The sequence below is a fragment of the Pristiophorus japonicus genome, chromosome 19, assembly GCF_044704955.1.
Source record: "Pristiophorus japonicus isolate sPriJap1 chromosome 19, sPriJap1.hap1, whole genome shotgun sequence".
NCBI classification, from domain to species: domain Eukaryota; kingdom Metazoa; phylum Chordata; class Chondrichthyes; family Pristiophoridae; genus Pristiophorus; species Pristiophorus japonicus.
The window spans coordinates 18,212,024-18,232,386 of record NC_091995.1 but is presented as its reverse complement, the minus strand read 5'-3'; the positions used below and the strand labels follow the sequence as shown (position 1 = coordinate 18,232,386).

Below are 20,363 nucleotides of genomic sequence, written 5' to 3'. Positions count from 1 at the left end.
TCTCTGCATCTACCTTGTCAAGCCCCCTCAGAATTTTATATGTTTCAATAATCTCATCTCTCATCCTTCTAAACTCTAAGGAGTACAGGTCTAACCTGCTCAATCTTTCTTCATATGACAATCCCTTCATGTCAGGAATTAACCTCGTGAACCTTCTCTGAACAGCCTCCAATGCAAGTATATCCTTTCTTAAATAAGGAGAGCAAAACTGCATGCAGTACTCCAGGTGTGGTCTCACCAATACACTGTACAGTTGGAGCAGTACTTCCCTACTTTTATACTCTATCCCCCTTGTAATAAATACCAGAATTCCATTTGCCTTCCTGATTACTTGCTCTATCTGCATGCTAACTTTTTGCGTTTCATACATGAGAGCCCCCAGATCCCTCTGTACTACAACATTTTGTAAGCTCTCCCCATTTAAATAATAATTTGCTTTTTTATTTTTCCTACCAATGTGGATAACCACACATTTTCCCCCATTATAGTCCATCTGCCAAATTTTTGCCCACTCACTGACCCGATCTACATCCCTTTGTAGGTTCTTTGTATCATCCTCACAACTTGCCTTCCAACCTATTTTTGTATCATCAGCACATTTGGTTTATGTTACACTCGGTCCCTTCATCCAAATCATTAATATAAATTGTAAATAGTTGAGACCCCAGCACTGATCCCTGTGACACCCCACTAGCTACCGTTTGCCAACCTTTATCCTGACTCTCTCTTTTCTGTTAGTTAGCCAATCCTCTCTCCACACTAATATATTACCCCCAATCCTGTGACCTCTTATCTTATGCAGTAACCTTTTGTGTGGCATCTTATTGAATGCTTTCTGGAAATCCAAATATACGACATCAACTGGTTCTCCTTTATCCACTCTGCTCGTTACATCCTCAAAGAACTCCAGCAGATTTGTCAAACAGCTCCTACATGAAGAGTGGGCCACTTGGGGTACGGTACAAAGACTTTACTAGCAATACAGTTCACCTGCAGGTGTCAGAAACCTCAAGGGCAAGTAAAGAAAGAAAGAAAGACTTGAATTTATATAGCATCTTTCCCGACCAACAGACATCTCAAAGCACTTTACAGCCAATGAAGCACTTTGGAGTGTAGTCTCTGTTATAATGTGGGAAATGTGGCAATATGCACACAGCAAGCTCCCACAATCAGGAATGTGATAATGACCAGATCATTGATTTATTTTGTTGTGTTGATTGAGGAATACATTTTGGCCAGGACACCAGTGAGAACTACCCTGCCCTTCTTTGAAATAGTGCTGTGGGATCTTTTATCTTCAACTGAGAGAGCAGACGGATCCTCGCGTTTAACATCTCATCCGAAAGATGGCACCTCCGACAGTGTAGCACTCCCTCAGCACTGCACTGGAGTGTCAGCCTAGATTTAAAAAAAAAATGTGCTCAAGTCCCATGGAGTGGGGACTTGAACCCACGACGTTCCAACCCAGCGGTGAGTGTGCTACCCACTGGGAGCCACGGCAGACACGTGGCTGAGAGAAGTAGGTGAGAGAAAGAAGCCAACAGGAGAGTGTCCCGCCCAGCACAAGTGCTCTAGACAAGACTGCACCTGCTCCAGGAACAGAACAGAGATGTGTGCATCTCAGTCATTCAGTTGCAAAAGGGAAATTGCATTAGTTCGTGAGGGGAAGCATTAAACCCTGTCAGTGGGCCTCACTTCTTCCACTAAACAACTTCCTAAAAAAAAGTGCCTTGCGACACTGTGGCAAATGACTGTCGGATGATTCAATGTTGTGAACCAAGCAGCTCGCTCGATCTTCTGAGGGACTCTTTGCCCGATAGCCAGCCGTTTCCAATCAGGAGCAGAGACAATCTGCTGAAGGAGAGTTTGCAATTGCATGAAAACTTCCTCCCTCTGCCCCACCCAGGACAAGTGCTCTAGACAAGACTGCACCTGCTCCAGGAACATAACAAAACCTGCCAGCCTCCAGCAGTAGCTCAGCAGCTGGAAGGGTAAAGCATCCCAGGAACAAAGAGGCCCTGTTTGAATGCAGTAGCTTTAAACTTGGGCTGCAGAGCGAGGCGACTATGTCGGAGGCTGTCAGCACAACGTGTCAAGGTGAGAACTTTAAAGAAAAAGTCTCTGGGCAAACACAATGCAGATGCAGTATAACGTGGATAAATGCAACGTTATCCACTTTGGCAGGAAAAACATAAGGACAAAGTATGACTTAAATGGTGATAGCTTTGGAAATGTCGATGTGCAAAGGGACCTGGGTGCCTATTCCTCTTATGTCTATCTATTCCCCTTACAATTGAACCCCCTATAGTGATAGGGGATTCAAGTGTAAGGGGAATAGATAGACGTTTCTGCGGCTGCAGCCGAGACTCCAGGATGGTATGTTGCCTCCCTGGTGCAAGGGTCAAGGATGCCTCGGAGCGGGTGCAGGGCATTCTGAAAAGGGAGGGTGAACAGCCAGTTGCCATGGTACATATGGTACCAATGATATATGTAAAAAAAGGGATGAGGTCCTACAAGCCGAATTTAGGGAGCTAGGAGCTAAATTAAAAAGTAGACCAAAAAGTAGTAATCTCAGGATTGCCACGTGCTAGTCAGAGTAGGAATCGCAGGATAGCTCAGATGAATACGTGGCTTGAGGACTGGTGCAGCAGGGAGGGATTTAAATTCCTGGGACATTGGAACTGGTCTGGGGGAGGTGGGACCAGTACAAACTGGATGGTCTGCACCTGGGCAGGACCAGAACCAATGTCCTAGGGGGAGTGTTTGCTAGTGCTGTTGGGGAGGAGTTAAACTAATATGGCAGTGTCATGTATCATGTATATATAACTGTATCCCAACATGCTATACATGACTGTAATAAGATATGACCTGTAACCACCAGCATACCTTACCACCAGGGGTGCACTTGCAAGAGACAGGTATATAAGGACAGGTCTCAGGCAAGTGCAGCATTCCAGAGCTGTGAAATAAAGGTGCAGGTCCAGAGTGACCTTGACTTCACTACATGCCTCGTGTGAATCTGTACTGAGGGGACAGGACTTTACAGTGACGACAGGTTACGGGATTACAGAATCCACAGAATGGCGAACAACGGATCAGATGAAAAGTACAATGCGGGAGACAATTGGGAGGACTTTATAGAAAGGCTCCAGCAAAGCTTTGTAACCAAAGACTGGTTAGGCGACGATAAGGCAGACAAGAGAAGAGCCCATCTCTTGACCAGCTGTTTGAAGCAAGTCGTTTGAAGAATTGAGCGCACTGGTAAGAGACCACCTGAAGCCAGTGAGCAGCCTACAACTACAGACGCTGTGTGGGCCAGAGCATACCCGACCTCGTGGCGGAACTTCGGAGGTTGGTTAGTTTATGTGAGTTCTCCGATGAACTGAGGAGAGAAATGCTGAGAGACTTTTTCATTGAAGCAATAGGCCACGCAGGCATATTCCGAAAGCTCATGGAGACCAAGAACCTGACCTTAGAGGCAGCAGCACTGGTTGCACAGACATTCTTGGTAGGGGAAGAAGAAACGAGGTTGATTTACAATGCAGGTACGGCAACTAACGAAATATTGGAACAAGAAGTTCACAGCACTATACAAGTTGCTACCCCCACACACAGACAAAACCGGGAGAACAGGCTCTCAACAGCAGGCAGAAGCCATCAAGAGCCACAGGAACGGCCGTTCACACCTCATCAACCCACAATGCGAGCAATCAACTACAAACTGAGAGACGCTCAAGAGAGATCAGCCAGACGCAGCTCATTCTTTGGGAACTCTTTGAACAATGGAACAGGTCTGTGCTGGAGGTGTGGGGGTGGGCATTCAACAAGGGGATGTCGATTTCAGCAGGCTGTTTGCAGAAATTGTGAATATACAGGGCATTTGGCCTGCATGTACAAAAAAATTGCAGCTTGGCTGGTATACGAATCGGATGGGTCGGAAAGCGGACCAGAAGATGGTGGGGACAGTACCCGGGACACCGGTGTACAGCGGGTCAACACGATCAATGGCCGCTGCTCCTACAACAGGACGCCTCCTATAATGATGAGGGTCCTACTCAACAGGATATCTGTTAACATGGAGCTGGATACGGGAGCGAGTCAATCTCTCATGGGCGCTCAACAATTTGAACAACTGTGGCCGCATAAAAGAGACAGACCAAAACTCACAAGGGTCGACACCAAACTAAGGACCTATACCAAAGAAATCGTACCAGTCCTCAGCAGTGCCATGCTCTCTGTCACACACAAAGGGACAGTGATCCGACTTCCCCTGTGGATTGTCCCCGGAGACCGCCCAGCACTGCTGGGGAGAAGCTGGCTGGCAAAACTAACTGGAAATGGGATGATGTCCATGCCATGTCATTAGAGGAATGGACCTCCTGCTTAACAGTTATAAAGTGATTTGAACATCTCTTTCAGCCAGGTGTGGGCACTTTCAAAGGGGCCAAAGTCAAAATCTACATCACACAGGATGCTAGACCGGTCCATCACAAGGCCAGAGCTGTAGCCTATGTGATGAGGGAAAAGATTGAACACGAACTAGGCAGGCTTCTGCGGGAAGGCATTATATCACCTGTGAATTTAGCGACAGGGCAAGTCCCATTGTCCCAGTCATGAAGTCTGATGGATCCGTACAAATCTGTGGGGACTAAAAATCTACCATAAACAGAGTCTCCCTACAGGACCAGTACCCGCTGCCTAGAGCGGAGGATTTATTTGTCACATTGGCTTTTCTCAAAATTAGACCTCACATCTGCGTATATGACGCAAGAATTGACCAAGGAATCCAAGCTACTCACCACCATCAACACACATCGAGTCCTTTTCATGTACAATCGATGCCCATTCGGCATCAGGTTGGCAGCTGCCATATTCCAGCGCAACATGGAGAGTCTGCTCAAGTCCATCCCGGGGATGGTTGTATTTCAAGACGACATACTTATCACTGGCAGGACATCGACTCCCATCTCCGTAATTTGGAGGAAGTACTAAAGCGGTTGGATCGGGTAGGCCTACGAGTCAAGAAACCCAACTGTCTGTTTCTCGCACACGAGGTTGAATTTTTGGGCAGAAGGATTGCCGCTGATGGAATCCGCCCAACAGAGTCCAAAACAGAAGCAATTCGCCTGGCACCCACGCCCCGGAATGTCTCAGAACTGCGCGCCTTTCTCGGGCTACTCAATTATTTTGGGAACTTTATGCAGAACTTAAGCACGCTGCTGGAGCCTCTCCACGTGCTACTCAGGAAGGGATGCGATTGGTTTTGGGGGGACGCCCAGGAACGTGCCTTCAATAAGACACGCAACCTTCTGTGTTCCAAAAGTGTTTTGACTTTCTTTGACCCAGGTAAAAAGCTAGTTCTCACATGCGATGCATCAGCATATAGGGTCGGGTGCATTTTGCAACATGTCAATAGTGCGGGCAAATTACAACCCATAGCTTATGCCTACAGGTCACTTTTGCAGGCGGAGTGCGGGTACGGAACGGTTGAGAAGGAGGCACTCGCGAGCGTGTATGGTGTCAAAAAGATGCACCAATACCTTTTCGGGGCCAAGTTCACATTAGAAACCGACCACAAGCCCCTCACGTCCCTCCTATCCGAGAGCAAGGCAATAAACGCCAACGCCTCGGTGCGAATTCAATGGTGGGCACTTATGCTGGCGTCCTACGACTATACCATAAGGCACAGACCAGGCACAGACAACTGTGCCGATGCGCTCAGCAGGCTACCCTGGCGACCACGGAAGGGTCTGACGAACAGGACTGTGAGATAGTCATGGCAATCAATGCCTTTGAGTCCACAGGTTCGCCCATGACGGCTCGCCAAATCAGAGCCTGGACGGCTAGCAATCCCACGTTATCCTTAGTAAAAAGATGGGTCCTAACCAGTGACTGGGCAGAGGCTCGCGATGCCTGCCCCGAGGAATTAAAACCCTTTCACAGGCGCATGCATGAGCTATCACTACAAGTAGACTGCCTGATGTGGGGCAGCCGAGTAGTCAGGCCTCTGGTGGCCTGGTATTGATGCGAACTTGGAGCTCTGCATCCGAAGGTGCACCATTTGTGCCCAACTCAGCAATGCCCCCAGGGAGGCTCCACTGAGTCCCTGGCCCTGGCCTACCAAATCGTGGCCGCGGGTGCACGTAGACTATGTGGGCCCATTCATGGGCAAAATTTTTCTCGTAGTTGTAGATGCATTTTCAAAGTGGATCGAATGCACCATTTTAAACTCGAGCACAACCTCCATCACTGTGGAGAGCCTCGCAACCATGTTTGCAACGCACGGAATCCCTGACATATTGGTCAATGGTCCGTACTTCACCAGCGCAGAATTCCAAGACTTTATAATTGACCACCGCATAAATCATGTCAAGACGGCACCGTTCAAGCCGGCCTCCAATGGCCAGGCGGAGAGAGCAGTGCAAATCATTAAACAAGGCATGCTTAAAATCCAAGGTCCCACGCTGCAGGGTCGCCTGTCGTGACTGCTGCTGGCATACAGATCTCATCCGCATTCATTGACTGGGATCCCCCCCCGCGCAACTGTTGATGAAAAGGACTTTAAAAACAAGGCTCTCATTAATCCTCCCAGACATGCACAAAATCGTTGAGGCAAAGCGCCGTAAACTGACTGAGTACCATGACAGAAATTCGAGGGGGAGATGGAATGAGATAGGGGACAAAGTGTTTGTACTAAACTATGGCAGGGGTCCTAAATGGCTTGCAGGGACAGTAACGGGCAAGGAAGGAAACAGGCTACTGTACAAATGGATAATGGCAAAACCTGCCGGAGGCATGTAGACCAAGTCAAAAGCAGATTTACCAACAACACTGCGGAACCAGAGGCAGACTACGATGTGGAACTCGCACCACACCTGGTGGACAGACAGAGGGAACAACCTGAGGAAAGGGCAATCCCAACAGACAGCCCAGGCGAGTCACAACAATCACACCAATTGAAACAGACAGCCCTCGCGAGATACCAGCAACCACACCCAAAGAAAAACAGACACCAATGTAAACAACTGAACCACAACTCAGACGCTCCACGCGAGAGCGTAGACCACCTGAGAGACTGAACCTATAAAGACAATAAGACCTTGGGGGAGGGTGATGTCATGTATCTTACATTATTATGTATAACTGTATCCCAACATGCTATACATGACTGTAATAAGATATGACCTGTAACCACCAGCATACCTTACCACCAGGGATGCACTTGCAAGAGACAGGTATATAAGGACAGGTCTCAGGCAAGTGCAGCATTCCAGAGCTGTGAAATAAAGGTGCAGGTCCAGAGTGACCTTGACTTCACTACATGCCTCATGTGAATCTGTACTGAGGGGACAGGACTTTACAGGCAGGGGGGTGGGAACCTTTACAGGGAGACAGAGGGAAGTAGAATGGGGGCAGAAGCAAAAGATAGAAAGAAGAAAAGTAAAAGGGGAGGGCAGAGAAACTTAAAGCAAAAAGCAAAAATAGCCACATTTCAGCAAAGTTCTGAAGGGGCAAAGTGTGTTAGAAAGACAAGCCTGAAGGCTCTGTACGTCAATGCGAAGAGTATTCAGAATAAGGTGGAAGAATTAACTGCGCAGATAACAGTTAACGGGTATGATGGAATTGGCATCACAGAGACATGGCTCCAGGGTGACCAAGGTGGGAACTCAACATCCAGGGATATTCAACATTTAGAAAGGATGGACAGAAAGGAAACAGAGGCGGGATGGCATTGCTGGTTAAAGGGGAAATTAATGCAATAGTAAGATAGGACATTAGCTTGGATGATGTGGAATTGGTATGGGTGGAGCTGCGGAATACCAAGGGGCTGAAAACGCTAGTGGGAGTTGTGTACAGACCACCAAACAGTAGTAGTGAGGTTGGGGACAGCATCAAACAAGAAATTAGGGATGCATGCAATAAAGGTACAGCAGTTATCATGGGTGACTTTAATCTACATACTGGTTGGGCTAACCAAACTGGTAGCAATGCAGTGGAGGGGGATTTCCTGGAGTGTATTAGGGATGGTTTTCGAGAACAATATGTCGAGAAACCAACCAGGGAGCAGGCCATCCTCGACTGGGTGATGTGTAATGAGAAAGGACTAATTAGCAATCTTGTTGTGCAAGACCCCTTGGGGAAGGGTGACCGTAACATGGTAGAATTCTTTATTAGGATGGAGAGTGACACAGTTAATTCAGAAACTAGGGTCCTGAACTTAAGGAAAGGTAACTTCGATGGTTTGAGGCATGAATTGGCTAAAATAGATTGGCAAATGATGCTTAAAGGGTCGACGGTGGAAAGGCAATGGCAAACATTTAAAGATCACATGGATGAACTTCAGCAATTGTACATCCCTGTCTGGAGTAAAAATAAAACGGGGAAGGTGGCTCAACCGTGGCTAACAAGGGAAATTAAGGATAGTGTTAAATCCAAGGAAGAGGCATATAAATTGGCCAGAAAAAGCAGCAAACCTGAGGACTGGGAGAAATTTAGAATTCAGCAGAGGAGGACAAAGGGTTTAATTAAGTGGGGGGAAATAGAGTACGAGAAGAAGCTTGCTGGGAACATAAAAACTGACTGCAAAAGCTTCTATAGATATGTGAAGAGAAAAAGATTAGTGAAGACAAATGTAGGTCCCTTGCAGTCGGACTCAGGTGAATTTATAATGGGGAACAAAGAAATGGCAGACCAATTGAACAAATACTTTGGTTCTGTCTTCACGAAGGAAGACACAAATAACCTTCCAGAAGTACGAGGGGACCAATGGTCTCGTGAGAAGGAGGAAATGAAGGATATACTTATTCGGCGGGAAATTGTGTTAGGGAAATTGATGAGATTGAAGGCCGATAAATCCCCGGGGTCTGATAGTCTGCATCCCAGAGTACTTAAAGAAGTGGCCTAGAAATAGTGGATGCATTGGTGATCATTTTCCAACAGTCTATCAACTCGGGATCCGTTCCTATGGACGGGAGGGTAGCTACCACTTTTTAAAAAGGGAGGGAGAGAGAAAGCGGGTAATTATAGACCGGTTAGCCTGACATCAGTGGTGGGAAAATGTTGGAATCAATTATTAAGAATGAAATAGCAGCGCATTTGGAAAGCAGTGACAGGAACGGTCCAAGTCAACATGGATTTATGAAGGGGAAATCATGCTTGACAAATCTTCTGGAATTTTTTGAGGATGTAACTAGCAGGGTGGACAAGGGAGAACCAGTGGATGTCGTGTATTTGGACTTTCAAAAGGCTTTTGACAAAGTTCCACACAAGAGATTGGTGAGCAAAATCAAAGCACATGGTATTGGGGGTAATATACGGACGTGGATAGAGAACTGGTTGGCAGACAGGAAGCAGAGAGTCGGGATAAATGGGTCCTTTTCAGAATATCAGGCAGTGACTAGTGGAGTGCCGCAGGGCTCAGTGCTGGGACCCCAGCTCTTTACAATATACATCAATGATTTGGATGAAGGAATTGAGTGTAATATCTCCAAGTTTGCAGATGACACTTAATTGGGTGGCGGTGTGAGCTGTGAGGGGGACACTCAGAGGCTGCAAGGTGACTTAGACAGGTTAGGTGAGTGGGCAAATGCATGGCAGATGCAGTATAATGTGGATAAATGTGAGGTTATCCACTTTGGGAGCAAAAACACGAAGACAGAATATTATCTGAATGGTGGCAGATTAGGAAAAGGGGAGGTGCAACGAGACCTGGGTGTCATGGTTCATCAGTTATTGAAAAATGGCATACAGGTACACAGGCGATAAAGAAGGCAAATGTTATGTTGGCTTTCATAGCTACAGGATTTGAGTATTGGAGCAGAGAGGCCATACTGCCATTGTACAGGGCCTTGGTGAGGCCTCACCTGGAATATTGTGTTCAATTTTGGTCTCCTAGTCTGGGGAAGGATGTTCTTGCTATTGAGGGAGTGCAGCGAAGGTTCACCAGACTGATTCCTGGGATGGCTGGTCTGACATATGAGGAGAGACTGGATCAACTGGGCCTTCATACATTGGAGTTTAGAAGGATAAGAGGGATCTCATAGAAACATACAAGATTCTGACGGGACTGGACAGGTTAGATGTGGGTAGATTGTTCCCGATGTTGGGGAAGTCCAGAACCAGGGGACACAGTCTTAGGATAAGGGGAAGGCCATTTAGAACTGAGATGAGGAGAAACTTCTTCACACAGAGAGTTTTTAACCTGTGGACTTCCCTGCCACAGAGAGTTGTTGATGCCAGTTCAGTGGATATATTCAAGAGGGAGTTAGATATGACCCTTACCACTAAGGGGATCAAGGGGTATGGAGAGAAAGCAGGAAAGGGGTACTGAGGGAATGATCAACCATAATCTTATCGAATGGTGGTGCAGGCTCGAATGGCCGAATTGCCTACTCCTGCACCTATTTTCTATGTTTCTATGTTTCTATGTCCTTGTACACCAGTCATTGAAAGCAAACATGCAGCTGCAGCAAGCAGTTAGGAAGGCCAATGCTATGTTGGCCTTCATTGCAAGAGGATTTGAATACAGGAGCAAGGATGTCTTACTACAGTTATACAGGGCCTTGGTGAGACCACACCTGGAGTATTGTGTGCAGTTTTGTTCTCCTTACCTAAGAAAGGATATACTTGCCATAGCGGGAATGCATCGAAGGTTCACCAGACTAATTCCTGCGATGGCAGGACTGTCTTATGAGAGATTGGGTCGACTAGGCCTGTATTCACTAGAGTTTAGAAGAATGAGAGGGAATCTCATTGAAACGTATAAAATTCTGACTGGGTTGGATGGACTGGATGCTGGGAGGATGTTTCCCCTGGCTGGGAAGTCTAGAACAAGGGGTCACAGTCTCAGGATACGGGGTAGGAAATTTAGGATTGAGATGAGGAGAAATGTCTTCACTCAGAGAGTGGTGAACCTGTGGAATTCTCTACCACAGATGGCTGTGGAGGCCAAGTCAGTGAATATAGATTTCTAGACACAAAAGGCATCAAGGGTATGGGGAGAAAGCGGGAATATGGTGTTGAGATAGAGGATCAGCCATGATCATATTGAATGGCTGTGCAAACTCGAAAGGCCTCGTCCTGCTCCTATTTTCTATGTTTCTATGTTATACGCCACCCTTCATGACCACAGCACGTCCCAAACAGCTTGACAGAAAATGAGACACATTTTTGAAGTGCATTCAGTGCTGTAGTGTGGGAAACCCGGCAGCACATTTGCACACAGCAAACTCCCACAAGTCAGCATGGATTTATGAAAGGGAAATCATGTTTGACAAATCTTCTAGAATTTTTGAGGATGTAACTAGCAGAGTGGACAAGGGACAGTGGATGTGGGGTATTTGGACTTTCAAAAGGCTTTTGACAAGGTCCCACACAAGAGATTGGTGTGCAAAATTAAAGCACATGGTATTGGGGTTAATGTACTGATGTGGATAGAGAACTGGTTGGCAGACAGGAAGCAGAGAGTCGGGATAAATGGGTCCTTTTCAGAATGGCAGGCAGTGACTAATAGGGTGCTGCAGGGCTCAGTGCTGGGACCCCAGCTCTTTACAATATACATCAATGATTTGGATGAAGGAATTGAGTGTTTGCAGATGACACTAAGCTGGGTGGCGGTGTGAGCTGTGAGGAGGATGCTAAAAGGCTGCAGGGTGACTTGGACAGGTTAGGTGAGTTGGCAACGCGTGGCAGATGCAGTATAATGTGGATAAATGTGAGGTTATCGACTTTGGTGGCAAAAACGTGAAGGCAGAATATTATCTGAATGGCGACAGATTAGGAAAAGGGGAGTTGCAACGAGACCTGGGTGTCATGGTACATCACTCACCGGAAAGTTGGCATGAAGTACAGCAGGTGGTGAAAAAGACAAATGGTATGTTGGCCTTCATAGCTAGGGGATTTGAGTATAGGAGCAGGGAGTTCTTACTGCAGTTGTACAGGGCCTTAGTGAGGCCTCACCTGGAATATTGTGTTCAGTTTTGGTCTCCTAATCTAAGGAAGAACGTTCTTGCTATTGCGAGAGTGCAGCGAAGGTTCACCAGACTGATTCCCGGGATGACAGGACTGATGTATGAGGAGAGACTGGATCGACTGGGCCTTTATTCACTGGAGTTTAGAAGGATGAGAGGGGGATCTCATAGAAACATATAAAATTCTGACGGGACTGGACAGGTTAGATGCAGGAAGAATGTTCCCGATGTTGGGGAAGTCCAGAACTAGGGGACATAATCTAAGAATGAGGGGTAAGCCATTTAGGACTGAGAGGAGGAGAAACTTCTTCACTCAGAGAGTTGTTAACCTGTGGAATTCCTTGCCACAGAGAGTTGTTGATGCCAATTCATTGGATATATTCAAGAGGGAGTTAGATATGGCCCTTAAGGGTAAAGGGATCAAGGGGTATGGAGAGAAGGCAGGAAAGGGGTACTGAGGTGAATGATCAGCCATGATCTTATTGAATGGTGGTGCAGGCTCGAACGGCCGAATAGCCTACTCCTGCACCTATTTTCTATGTTTCTATAGCAATGTGGTAATGTATAGATCATCTGTTTTTGGTGCTGTTGGTTGAGGGATAAATATCGGCCCCGGGAAACCATGGAGATGTTTTACATCCACCTGAGATGGGCAGACAGGGGCCTCGGTTTAAAGTCTCACCTGCAATTTGGTTGCTCCAACAGTGCAGCACTCCCTCGGCACTGCACTTGAGAATCAAACTAGATTTTTGTGCTCAAGTATCTGGAGTGGGATTTGAACCCACAACCTTCTAACTCAGAAGGCGAGAGAGTGCTACCCACTGAGCCACGGCTGACACCTGGACGGCCAGCCTGTATGCTGGCTATTGTCATTTTCGACTATCCACTTGACTATTGAGGCTGGGACTGGCCAGCTTTCGAGAATTAAAATTCCTAGGCTAGGGAGGTCAGAATATAGAATGCATTTGGATGGGGGAGGGTGGGATGAAATGTGGAGCAGAACCTGGCACTACCAAATCTCCATGCCTTGTTATTTTATCACTGGGAAATTCTAATGTCACTGAATCAGAATGATACCAGGGTTTATATGGTTAAGAATAAGAAATAGGAGCAGGAGTACGCCATTTGCCCCTCAGGCCTGCTCCGCCATTCAATAAGATTAAGGTTGATCTGAACTTGGCCTCAACTCAGCTTACTTGCCCTTTCCTCATAACCCTTGACTCCCTTATCGCTCAAAAATCTGTCTACCTCCACCTTAACTATAATCAATGACCCAGCCTCCCCAGCTCGCTGGGGGCAGAGAATTTCAAAGATTCACAACCCTCTGAGTGAAGAAATTCCTCCCCATCTCCGTTTTAAATGGGCAGCCCCTTATTCTGAAACTATGTCCTCTAGTTCTAGATTCCCCCACGAGGGGAAACATCCTCTCTGCATCTACCCTGTCAAGCCCCCTCAGAATCTTACGTGTTTCAATAAGATCACCTCTCAGGACAAGTTGCGTAAACCCCCTTGATTGAGGGGTGATCTGATCGGGGTGTTTAAAAATGTGAAAAGGATTCAATAGGGTGAACATGGAGAAACTATTTCCTCTGGAGGGGAAAATCAAGAACGAGTGGGGCCACAATCTTAAAAATTAGAGCCAGGCCATTTCAATGGCTGTCCAGGGGCGATGTCAGGGAGCACCTTTTCACAGAAAGGGCAGTGGAAATCTGGGACTCTCACTCCCCCCACAAAAAGGCTGTGGATGTTGGGGGACAATTGGAGCTTTCAAGACTGAGATCGATAGATTTTTGTTAGGTAAGGGTATCAAGGGATATGGAGCTAAGGCGAGTTGGGGCAGATCAGGCATGATCTGATTGAACGGCGGAACAGGCCAGAGAAGCTGAACGGCCTCCTCCTGCTCCTAATGTTCCTATGAACAGTGTCAGTCAGTGGCTCAGTGGGCAGCACACTCGGCTCTGAGTCAGAAGGTTGTGGGTAAAAGTTCCCCACTCCAGGGCACTTGAGCACGTAATCTGGGGCTGTCATGTTTGTAACCTCACATAGCTGTAACCTTCATGTAACAACACTGTACACTGGATACACAGGGGATGAACTTGTGGGAGACACTCCTCACCTGGTCATCCAGGTATATAACGGGAGGTCCCAAGCAGGGTCAGCACTTCTTGGTCCTGTGAATAAAGGTACAGGTCACAGAGTGACCTTGTCCATAGAATGTGCCTCGTGTTGATTTGCTGTAGTGCGTAAGGACACAACAGGGGGCGACACTCCAGTGCAGTGCTGAGGGAGTGCTGCACTGTCGGAGGTGCCATCTTCCGGATGAGACGTTAAACTGAGGCCCCGTTTGGTCTCTCAGGTGGCTGTAAAAGATCCCATGGCACTATTTTGAAGAAGAGCAGGGGAGTTCTCCCCGGTGTCCTGGGCCAATGTTTATCCCTCAACCAACATCACTAAAACAGATTACCTGGTCATTATCACATTGCTGTTCGTGGGAGCTTGCTGTGCGCAAATTGGCTGCCGCAATTCATACATTGCAACAGTGACTGTACTTCAACAGTACTTCATTGGCTGTAAAACGCTTTGGGATGTCCTGAGGATGTGAAAGGCACTGTATAAATGCAAGTCTTTCTTTATGAAAGAAGCGGGACGAGTGGGATGATATCCCTTGGCCAGAGGCAGCATTGGTTTTACCGCTACTAGGGCCAAGGATCAGGAAGCAGGTGTTATGACTGCAAATGATGTGATCATGGAGGCCGAATATCAGGTTGCCAGTAGCAACCGATCATAGAGTGAACAACCGCCATGAGGAAAGTGGCCGCAAAGAAGTTCTCTCAGTTTCAACAAGGAAACAAGAAGGCTAGCACTCCCTTCCCCCAACATTACTGCTTAGCAATTCATAGCCCTCCCTGGCCTAATACCTGGGGATTGCCATACATGGAGCAGGCACTTGCCCCCTTTATGCAACTTACCCAATCGTGGGATTTGGGGCGGGTGGGAGGGGGATGGTTTAAGGGAAGGGGCAAGAATGGCAACCGGAGATCCCACTCCCCCTACACTTCTGGTGGCAGAGTGGGGGCCTCGGGAAATTCTGGCCAGGCAAGCAAGCAATTCGGAAGGCACATGGTGTGTTAGCCTTTATCGCAAGGGGATTGGAGTATAAGTGTTAGGAGGTCTCGCTGCAATTATATCAGGCTTTGGTGAGACCGCATCTGGAGAACTGTGCACAGTTTCGGTCTCCATATACAGCAAAGGATATATTTGCCTTACAGGGCATGCAATGAAGGTTCACTCGATTGATTCCAGGGATGAGAGGGCTGTCATATGAGGAGAGATTGAGTAGAATAGGCCTGTAGTCTCTGGAGTTTAGAAGACTGAGAGGTAATCTCATTGAAATGCTTAAAATTCTTAGAGGGCTTGACAGGTTAGATGCTGAGAGGCGGTTTCCCCCTGGCGGGAGAGTACAGAGCTAGGGAGCACAGTCTCAGGATAAGGGGTTGGCCATTTAGAACTGAGGTTAGGAGAAATTTCTTCACTCGGTGGGTTGTGAGTTTTTGGAATTGTCCACCCCCAGAGGGTTGTGGAAGCTCAGTCGTTGAGAATATTCTAGACAGAGACCGATAGATTTTTGAATATTAAGGGAATCAAGGAATATGGGGACAGTACAGTTCAGGTAGAAGATCGGCCTTGATCTTATTGAATGGCACAGCAGGTTTGAGAGGTCAAATGCCATACTCCTGTTCCTATTTCTTATATATTTTTTTAATTTATTTGTTCACGGAATGTGGGCATCACTGGCAAGGCCAGCATTTATCGCCCATCCCGAATTGTCCTTGAGAAGATGGCGGTGAGCCGCCTTCTTGAACCGCTGCAGTCCATGTGGTGAAGGCACTCCCACAGTGCTGACTTTGTTGTAGCAGTTTGGTACAACTGTGTGGCTCGCGAGGCCATTTCAGAGGGCAGTTTAAGAGTCACCCACATTGCTGTGGTTCTGGAGTCCACCATATAGGCAGACCGCATAAGGATGGCAGATTTCCTTCTCTAAAGGACGTTAGTGAACCAGCTGGGTTTTTACTGACAATCCAGTAGTTTCATGATCACTATTACTCAATTTTTAGTTCCAGATTTATTTAATTGAACTTAAATTCCCCCAGCGAGACCGCCTAACACTTATACTCCAATCCCCTTGCGATAAAGGCTAACACACCATGTGCCTTCCTAATTGCTTGTTTGCCTGGCCAGAATTTCCCGAGGCCCCCACTCTGCCACCAGAAGTGTAGGGGGAATGGGACCTCCAGTTGCCATTCTTGCCCCTTCCCTTACACCATCCCCCTCCCACCCGCCCCAAATCCCACGATTGGGTAAGTTGCATAAAGGGGGCAAGTTACTGCTCCATGTATGGCAATCCCCAGGGTATTAGGCCAGGGAGGGCTATGAATTGAGATTTGACCTCACGTCCCTGGATCATTAGCCCCGGCCTCTGGATTACTAGCCCAGCAGCGTAACCACTAGGCTACTGTATACTTCATATTCTTTGCCTTTATTTGTTCATGCTATAAACCTGCTCTTGTTAAACCTTTCTTCGTTCCTCCTCTTTATTCCCCCTCCCCGGCCCCTTTCTCCATCCCCCCTCCACCCACTCCACCCCGACACCGATCTAGACCCAGCCGATGGCATCTCACCCTCAGGAGAGCGTCCCAAAATGGAGTTGCCGGAGGTGAAAAAGTCCCGCAAATATCAGCTGGCCCACACAATGAGGAAGATACGGCTGGCCAACCGGATGATGCGAGGCAAGCGCCTCCTGAGGGTGGCCTCCCAACCCTTGGTCAAAGGTCACGCTGAGGGCACCAGTCGCCACCGTCCCTTTAAGAAGAAATATAGCAAGCTGCAGTGGAAGAGGAAGGCCCCATTGAGGCGCGAAAAAAAGTGGTGGTCCCTTGACACCAAGGCGAAGGCCAAGTGTCTTCTGTACCTGCTCTGCCTGGTTGTGGGAGTGCAGGTGTACAACGCCTATGAGAATCTGGACGACAATCTCTTGATCTACGACATTAACCAGCTTGAGAAGACCCTGCACCACAGCATCCTCGGCCAGACGTTGGCCATCAATAAGCTGACCAAGTTCTTGAGGATGTACTTCTCCACTTACATCCACGTGAAGCCCCTCTTCCTGTCCATCCATGGCCCCACAGGAGTTGGCAAGAGCCATTTGGGCCGACTGATCGCCAAGCACTTCAAGTTTCAGCTGGGGCCTCAGCTGGTGCTCCAGCACTCCATGAAATACCAGCACCTGGTGGGCCGTTGTGGCCAGCGCTCCCAGCAGCGGCTTTCCGACCGCACGGCGGCCGTCCTCGCCCAAGCCCTCTGGGCCAAGCGGATCCCGGTCCTGGTCTTCGACGAGATGGAGCTGGCGCCGGCCCAGCTCCTGAGCTTCGTCGGGCAGCTCCTGCGCTCCAACTACACCAGCGCCGTCTACGTCTTCATCAGCAACGTGGGGCAGGGCGCCATCACGCAGTCCGTCCGCCGCAGCTTCGCCCGCCGGGAGACGGGCCGCGTCGGGAGGCTCAGCGCGGAGCTGGCGCAGGCATTCGCCCGCCGGCACCCCGTGTGGCGGGAGCCGGAGATCATCCCGCTCTTCCCGCTCGAGAGGGTGCACGTGGTCCAGTGCTTCTACCAGGCCATGGACCGGGAAGGCTTCTATCCCCATGACCCCCGGGCCGACGCTCTGGCCAACACCTTCAACTACTTCCGAGCCAGGCGCCGGCTCTACTCTCAGCATGGCTGCAAAGACGTCCTATCGGTGGTGAGGCAACTCAACAGGCAAAAGCACGTGGGGAATTTGGGCAGTAAAATGGTCACTACCCGACAGGATGAAGTTGATGAAGTTCAAGCTTGCAAAATATTTTCCATCTTCAACCATTCCTTAATGAATTACCGGAATCCAACTGATAACTGGGCATGTGCAGGCGGAGATCAGGTCAATGTGAGGCTTAAATAATATTGTCGCTTTTAGATTTTTCTAACTTTTTGTTCATTCATCTTCGACTCCATTGTGACATCCACAGCCACTCTCCAATTGAAATCATCACCGGCTCCAAAGTCCCAGCCCACCACACTCTCTCTCTCGAGCTCTGGTCAGAAAGTGAGCAAGAGCAACTAAGTCGATTCCACCATTTCACCAATTGCTAAAAGGTCACCAGTCTAAATCCTCGGTCTACCCAGTCCCAGAGGGGGAAAGGACAGTGTGTGACCCACTGCACCACCCAGTCCCAGAGGGGGAAAGGACAGTATGTGACCCACTGCACCACCCAGTCCCAGAGGGGGAAAGGACAGTGTGTGACCCACTGCACCACCCAGTCCCAGAGGGGGAAAGGACAGTGTGTGACCCACTGCACCACCAAGTCCCAGAGGGGGAAAGGACAGTGTGTGACCCACTGCACCACCCAGTCCCAGAGGGGGAAAGGACAGTGTGTGACCCACTGCACCACCCAGTCCCAGAGGGGGGAAAGGACAGTGTGTGACCCACTGCACCACCCAGTCCCAGAGGGGGGAAAGGACAGTGTGTGACCCACTGCACCACCCAGTCCCAGAGGGGGAAAGGACAGTGTGTGACCCACTGCACCATCCAGTCCCAGAGGGGGAAAGGACAGTGTGTGACCCACTGCACCACCCAGTCCCAGAGGGGGAAAGGACAGTGTGTGACCCACTGCACCACCCAGTCCCAGAGGGGGAAAGGACAGTGTGTGACCCACTGCACCACCCAGTCCCAGAGGGGGAAAGGGCAGTGTGTGACCCACTGCACCACCCAGTCCCAGAGGGGAAAGGTCAGTGTCTGACCCACTGCACCATCCAGTCCCAGAGGGGGAAAGGACAGTGTGTGACCCACTGCACCACCCAGTCCCAGAGGGGGAAAGGACAGTGTGTGACCCACTGCACCACCCAGTCCCAGAGGGGAAAGGACAGTGTCTGACCCACTGTACTAATACATTAATAAATTGGATGTCGTCAGATTCTCCGTCTTTTACTGACTTGTATTTTCTTGTTGGTGGAACAGTGTGATGACAAATGTAGCATTACACGAGTTCTTTACACAATGGACCGCATGCTCTGGTGCTGAATCACCTTGGGGCCAATACCGCCGATGTATGTGCGGCAGATCAAGGCCCCTCGACCCCGGTCACTGGCATTCCTGACCCTGTCCCGCTTTCAGGAAATAACGGGGCAACTGGCAAAGCCGCCGTGGGCCCCGGAATGAAGGGTCAGCGGGCCTTCCTGATTCAGCCTCCCCTTGAATGAGAAGCTCCACCCAGGGAGCCGGGTTGTGTGGAAGCTCCAAGGATCGGCACGCGTTTAACCAGTTTGGGGCTGGAACTCAAGCTTTTCATCCCTGGCCTGTGCTGAGTGAGCTGATATAACCCACGGTGGCCCTGGGAGATGTCGAACTGGCCTGTCTCCCTGGGGGTGGGAGGCAAAGAGCAGCCAACATTCCTGCTGGCTTGACCTATCCAGCAACCTCTACTGGCAAGTACATCGGGCCAAACTATGATCAGGCTTGGCTCCCACTCCCCACCGCCTCACCGCCACCCGGTGAATAGCTTGCCCACGATGACAGCCTAGGCTCACGCGATAAGAATGGGCACTGGGTTGAGATAATATTGGAGAGGGGGGGGGGGGCGCGGTGGGGGGGGGGGGGCAACCAGTGCAGGCATGCCCCCGACATGAGCCTTCACCGTACGGCTTGTATCCAACTAGCGGTCTGCGGCGATGCCAGGCCAGGCACCACCGCGCCCGTCTCTTCATGCATGCCTGTCAGTATGTGACTTCCATTGGGCAAGAAGGTGGCACCTGCTTGCTGGGCTGGATTACGGGCCTGGTGGGCCTGGGGCAAACTGATCCAAATGGGCCGATAGTTATGTTTGTTCATGTTCATTACATTACGTTTATGATTCTGATTTTGAGTGTGGAAACATAGGCCAGGATATTCAACCATGAAAGCAGATATTCTGTAGCAATAGGTATATATTTTGGATCTGGTAACAATCTTGTACATATATATACAAGTAGTAAAGATCTTGCCTCTGCAAAAATAGGTATGTATGCATTAAGTCAATAAACAATATTTTCCTTGGTCTAGTTAATTGTCAATTTTTTTGAATTCATTCTCGGGATGTGGGCATCGCTAGTAAGACCCACCATTTGTTAACATAAGAACATAAGAAAAAGGGGCAGCAGTAGACCATAGGGCCCCTCGAGCCTGCTCCGCCATTTAATATGATCATGGCTGATCCAATCATGGAATCAGCTCCACTTCCTTGCACGCTCCCCATAACCCCTTATTCCCTTATCAGTTAACTCCCTTATCTCTGTCCTAAATTTATTCAATGACCCAGCTTTCACAGC

At 48.8% G+C, this 20,363-nt stretch overlaps 1 protein-coding gene across 2 annotated transcripts in view; it reads left to right on the top strand.

The window, feature by feature from the left end:
- The window catches only part of LOC139230380 (torsin-4A-like), a 28,712-nt gene extending 10,153 nt beyond the window's left edge, over nt 1–18,559 (top strand). The window contains exons 1-2 of one of the 2 annotated variants that reach the window (XM_070862209.1): nt 1,979–2,097; nt 16,628–18,559. In XM_070862209.1, coding sequence (XP_070718310.1) covers nt 2,067–2,097; nt 16,628–17,961 — 1,365 coding nt within the window. In that variant the 5' untranslated portion in view covers nt 1,979–2,066 and the 3' untranslated portion in view covers nt 17,962–18,559. Of the gene's footprint in view, nt 1–1,978; nt 2,098–16,627 lie in introns of those variants that run through there. The other variant, XM_070862210.1, reaches the window with a different exon arrangement.
- The last annotated feature ends 1,804 nt before the right edge of the window (nt 18,560–20,363 follow it).